Source organism: Budorcas taxicolor, chromosome 9 (genome assembly GCF_023091745.1).
Source record: "Budorcas taxicolor isolate Tak-1 chromosome 9, Takin1.1, whole genome shotgun sequence".
In the NCBI taxonomy this organism is placed as follows: Eukaryota; Metazoa; Chordata; class Mammalia; order Artiodactyla; family Bovidae; genus Budorcas; species Budorcas taxicolor.
Window position 1 is genome coordinate 68364790 of NC_068918.1, and position 5591 is coordinate 68370380.

The following is a 5591-nucleotide window of genomic DNA, read 5'->3' on the forward strand; positions in this document are numbered from 1 at the left end:
GGTCCAGGACTGCAAAGTTTATATTTCAAACCCGGCCACCCATAATAGATTAGTGGATTAATATTTTGCTCTAAAGGATCTGGCCTTTAACGTTGACATCAATTTATAGTTATCCCAGTTTACAGTAGTAAAAGTCACGGAGACCATAAACTTCACAATAGATGTCAGCCTTCTGGTACTAGTGCTTTAGACTAGCACCCCATAAACAGTGGTGATTAGGTAACTGTTCTTCAAAGACCCATCCATAGTTGTAATGTCTTTATCAGCTCCAGCAAAGATACTGCTACCAGGATTTTTAGCAGCCACAACAGAGATACAAGCTTTTTATTAACGTGTTCTTATTTTTCTGGTGTGTTTCTGTGATATTTTGCTGTGGCTTATCAATGATCTCTTCTTGAAAATCGAAGGTATATTTGTGGGCAAAACTTAAAGAACAGAAACTTTTGTACCATATTAGAACTTTTTGAAAAACAGCCAAGGTACAGAGGTCAAATTTCCCCATATGCTATAAGCAACTTAGTAGATAGGAAGCAAGACCATAAAAGGTTTTGCAAATGTCTGCCAGTAGCCCGGTGATCTAGGTCACTGTACAGGTTTCATGAAACAGGTTGTTAAAAACAAGGAGTTATTTTGCTTTGCTTAAGAGACCTGCAGAAATCCCATAGAATCTACTCAGTTGTTGATCATGAAAGAGTTTTAATGAAATAGAGATCATTCAAATGAAGGGGTTGCGGGGGGGAGGAAGTTTGTGTTTGTACTGAAGAGAAATTGAGCTTTTCACCCAGTGCTTCTAGGTTGAGGCCTCTGTTCTGGCAGAGATAGGCTACGGATCTAATAATAGTTCCTTGGGCTCTGCATCTTCACATATGTGTTCCGGCCTTAGAGCAGCAGGAGGAATTTAGTGACAGAGCAGGTGTTGTGGCTTATTCCCTGGCAGAATAAATGGTGAAGGGTGGTAGCAAGACAATTCTCTTGCTTCTTTATGTAAAAAAAAGAAACAACAACGCCTCCAATAGCCTTTCGTCTTTTTTCCTGGCACAAGTGAAAAACAACTACAATTGCTGTATTAATGTAGGCAAACATTTTTTTTTTCACTTGAGCCTCTGGAAAATAAAAAAGGAAAAAGAAAAACTTACTGTGAAAATGCTTAGCCAGGAAGATTTACTGCTGATCACAGATTTAGTATTGACATGTCTGCACTGAAGTAAACTTCAGCTTTAACTATTAATGTGGGAAATCTGGATTAGCCTTTGAACAGAGTGAAGAGTTTTGAATGATGGTATATTTTCAGTGAAATTATTTACTTACAAAATAATTTTTAATAAGGAATGGTTAATTATAGAGGTATAAAAAACCCAGTGGAGTGTGCATCTTAATGGCCTGCCTTGGAAACAGAATTATATAATAGGTGATCTGGATTTTACTGAAATCAGCCTTTACGTCAGACTCACTGTAATTTAACATTTCTCTATACCCTCGTCTCCTGATTTTTTATTATGAAATATGGGATTTAAGATTAGAATCTGAGTCTAAATGAAATGCTCTTTTAAAGCATTGTGAGATTTTCCACAACCTACATTTCTGTACTCCTCCAGTAGGTTATGTATAACTTTTTTTTTTCATGAATATAGATAGGTTGATTTATGAAGGTAAACATGAAAGGGAAAACAAAATTCATTCTCCTGCCAATTGGGATTGTTTGAAATTTTAACAATATTACTTTTTCCTTTGCTTGATTATACAAGGCAAAACTTGACACCTACTTCACTGTAGTTATGTCTTCTTGATAACACATGCAGGTAAAATTCTAAATGATGTTATCGTTATGTCCTTTGCACCCAAAGCGTGTAATAGTAAAAGCTCAGAATTCTGGAAAATGGCATGCTTGAGAGGGAACATCTTGTGAAGACTCTTAATTTGACCTTTGCATCAACCTTGCTGTGTAAATTTTAAATATTTTAAGAGAAAAAAATAGAAAACCTCAAGGTGGAATGCCACCCCCCTCAAGCCAGAAAATGTGTGCCTGTCTTTAGTACTTTTGCTGAGAAATAAAATTCGTCACTAGAGATAAAGGTAGATTTATATTTTAATGCCATCATCATCAATCTCGCAGTATTTTATTCCAGTCTACCTCCATTTAAGTAGTTGAATCAGGTATAACCAGAAACACTTGATTTCCCCCTCCCACCCTGTGAAATAGTATTTGTAACGTTTAGTATTACAAACCGTTCTAACTCTGGAGTACACTTGAAAATGATGGCAATTAAGAAAAAAAAATTGCTCTTTGACAACTTTGCAGCTTTTGATTAAACCACACCAAGAGGCATGTTACAGTGATAACAATGAAGCATTATGCCAATTATGTTAAATCCTGCTCTCCACTTTAAGCTCATCATGACCTGTTTCAGTGTCCTGTAATTTATCCTTTGGAATGCTGACTCTCCTCAGTAGTGTTCAAAAGGAAAAAACAAAGCCACCAAAGGGAATAACCACCCCCAAATGACTTCTAGAAAACAAGTATTTCTTAACTTTTTATTGACATTGGCAAATTAAAATAGAATAAATTAACAAGTATTTTTTCAAAAAAATGTTTTGTACAAAAATACTGTCAAAATTTCCTAAAAAGCTTTCAACACAGTAGTATCTTTTCATGTACTGAATATAACTATTAGCACAGTGTCAAAAATGTTGAAGACAGAAACAAAATAAAAATCTGTGAAATGTTTGCCACTGACGACATTCCACACCCTATTATTGTCTGTACATATGGGGGAGGGGGACAGCCACCTTGAAAGTGAACAGTATGACTTTTCCTGATCCAGAATGGTTTGGCCCACATCTGTATAATCTTCCAGTTAAGCATATTTTAAAAATTAGTCTGTACTCAAATGCATAGTTAAAAATATGAAGCGAGATGGCAGAGTTTGTGCAGTAATATCTGCCCTTCAAAGTTCATGCAACCAACTAATGCAATTTTTCCTTTTCCTCATAAATCTGAATGCAGTTCAGTCATTTGAAACCATCTACAAAATCCACAAGATTAAGCAGTTTGCCAAGATTAATATCTAACAGTTGAGCACTGGAGAAAGTGAGGAAATAAGGAGTAAAAACAAAACAAAAAAGACCAAGTTAGCTAGGTATTTCAACTACATAAGGGAGGTGAATGTCCAGGCTACAAAAACGAAACAAAAACAGAAAAAAAAAAAAAAGTGGCAGCAATTTTTTAAACCAATTTGTACAAGTTTATAGTTTACTTTGTTTCCAAGTTCTCAAACCTTTCACGCTCTGAAAAGTGAGATACTGTGTCTAAAGGGAATGTTTTTTTCAATTCACACCGAAGAAGTTGGGGGATTTGATTTTTTTTTCGCCGGGGTTTCGATCGAGTCAACAGCTTACTCTGCTGGGCTGTTGTTTGCACACGAAGTCCGTCATAAAATCAAACTCGTTTTGCCCCAGCCAGAGTTCGGGCAGCTCCTTGATGCGGTCCAAACCCATTTCTATCACTAAGGACATGAGCACTTCCTCGTCGATGAAATCAGTGTCTATGACATTGGGCGGCAGCACTGCAGCAGGGACGTGGGCCACGGAGGCGGGCATGTTGCTGCTGCTGCCGCCGCCGCTGCCGCCGCCGCTATTGCTGCTGCCCGCGCCGCCGCCCGAAGTGCCCGCGGAGCCGCCGGGGGTGCTGCTGCCGCCCGAGCCGCCGGGGGTGCTGCTGCCGCCGCTGTGCTTGGGGTTGCAATCTCGGAAGTGCTGGTTTGTCCCGTTCATCTGGTGGCCCGCAGCAGGGTGCAAATCCGGCATGTAGTGGTTGTGGGGGTAGGGGTGATGGTTGAAATACTGGTTGTTGAGCTTCTGCAGCTGCATGCTGGCTGGCAGGGAGCCTCCCTGGCTGGCCACCGGGGGGCCCATAAACTGGGAGTTGTTAAACCTGGCCGCGGGGGCCAGAGCGCTTGGGGGGTGCCCTCCGTTTACAGTCCCCGGCCCCATCGCGTGCCTGATGCCGCTCGAGGCATTCATGTTGCTCGCGCCGTAGTGTATGTGCTCGCCCATCAGGGCGTTGAAGGCGTGTTGCGGCTGCTGCTGCTGGTGATGATGGGGGCTAGGGAACTGCCCCATACCCATGCGGTGGGCAGGGTGGTGGTGCAGCCCGTTGGTGCCGTCGGGGAAGCGCCCGTGGTTCATGGCCATCATATGGTCTGCCATTTCCAGTCCTGCGAGTGAAAAGGGCAGACGGTAAGACCCGCGCCACACGTGTCGCCCACCACAGCGCACCCCACTTTTCCTCGCCCCTGGCTCCCAGGTTCACCCGACGCACTTCAGCTGCGAATCCTCATCCCGAAAATCCCACTAGGAGCCTGTGCACCCGGGCTACCCACCAAGGAAGACCTGCCATCCACAACAGAAGATCTGCGCGCTGCACAAACAGCTCTTTCCCCTGCGATCCGGCGGGGCACCCAAGCCCACACCCCCCTCTGGCTCCCCGAAGTCGCCTAATAAAGGAAGTGCCCCATAGCCCAGCCGCGAACTTCAGGCATTAAATCAGCCCTCCTCATCCTGTTGTTGCACATCCTGTTGTTATTCCCCAGCTCCGCCTCGCGCTCTTCCTCCGGGCAAACCCAGCCCTCGGAGGACTGGCCTGGCAGGAGCCCCAGCCAGCTTCGCCCGCCGCACTTACCTTCCGTCCTTGCAATTTCTGCTCCGAAGACCGAGGGCGGGATCGTCGGGTCCAGGACCGGCTCAGCAGCACATAGAGGGGACCTTCCTGGCGTGCAAGGCGCTCACAGTCGCGAAGTCGGCGCCGAAGTCTTGCAGCAGCCGCTGGGGCAGGATCGGAGCCGTTCCCTTTTATTTCCCCTCTGCTGCACTCACAGCTCGGCAAGACCGCCCGGCAGCTGCCAACAATGAGCTGTGTTTCTTAGGGCTTTGGCCACAGTTAATATAAGGGATTTCAGGAAGGGCGGAGCGAGAGCCTCCCCGGCGGGCGGCTGGCAAACGCGGATTCCGGAACATCAGGCACGCGGGGCCGGGCTGGGCAGCCGCGTCCCCGCGGCGGGAGGCACGTGCGCAGAGCCTGAGGGCCCAGGCGCCGCCCCGCTGCCCCCCGATTCTGGTTTCTTCCCGGCCCACAAATACCAGGCCAGACCTCCCCCGGCACAGAAAGTCCTCCCTGGACTCTCAGCCCGAAGGTAGCGCCCGCCGCGAGAGAAACTAGGAAAACTCATCGCCCCCCTCTGGCCGAATCCCCACCTCGAGCTCACCTAGCGACCTGGGCTGCTTTCTGTGGGAAAATAGGGTTCACACAGCGCCCCCTGTTTAGTGCCTTTCTGCCTCCGCGGCTTTGCAAAGGCTACCCAGGTTGCAAAGAATGGCTGTGTTTACCCGAGTGGGTTTTTAAGCCACGGGCAAATAATGCCCCCTCCCCTGTGCGCGCTTTCCTGGACTGTGCCTTTGTGTTTTTATAGGAGCAGTAGGTAAACCTGATCTAGACATTTTGCGTGTAGATGCATTTCCTCCACTCCTTTCAAGGACAGGAGCTGGGGGCGGGGAGCGGCAGCGGCAGCCGCTGCAGGTGGACCGAGCGCGTTCGC

At 46.3% G+C, this 5591-nt stretch overlaps 1 protein-coding gene across 1 annotated transcript; it reads right to left on the reverse strand.

Moving 5' to 3' along the window:
* Nucleotides 1–2075: 2075 nt before the first annotated feature.
* CITED2 (Cbp/p300 interacting transactivator with Glu/Asp rich carboxy-terminal domain 2) lies at nt 2076–4903 on the reverse strand. The gene is made up of 2 exons (XM_052645570.1): nt 4679–4903; nt 2076–4214 (listed from the first exon to the last, which is right to left on the reverse strand). Exon 2 carries the CDS (start codon nt 4204–4206, stop codon nt 3385–3387), a length of 822 nt encoding a protein of 273 aa, XP_052501530.1. The 5' UTR covers nt 4207–4214; nt 4679–4903; the 3' UTR covers nt 2076–3384.
* Nucleotides 4904–5591: the final 688 nt, after the last annotated feature.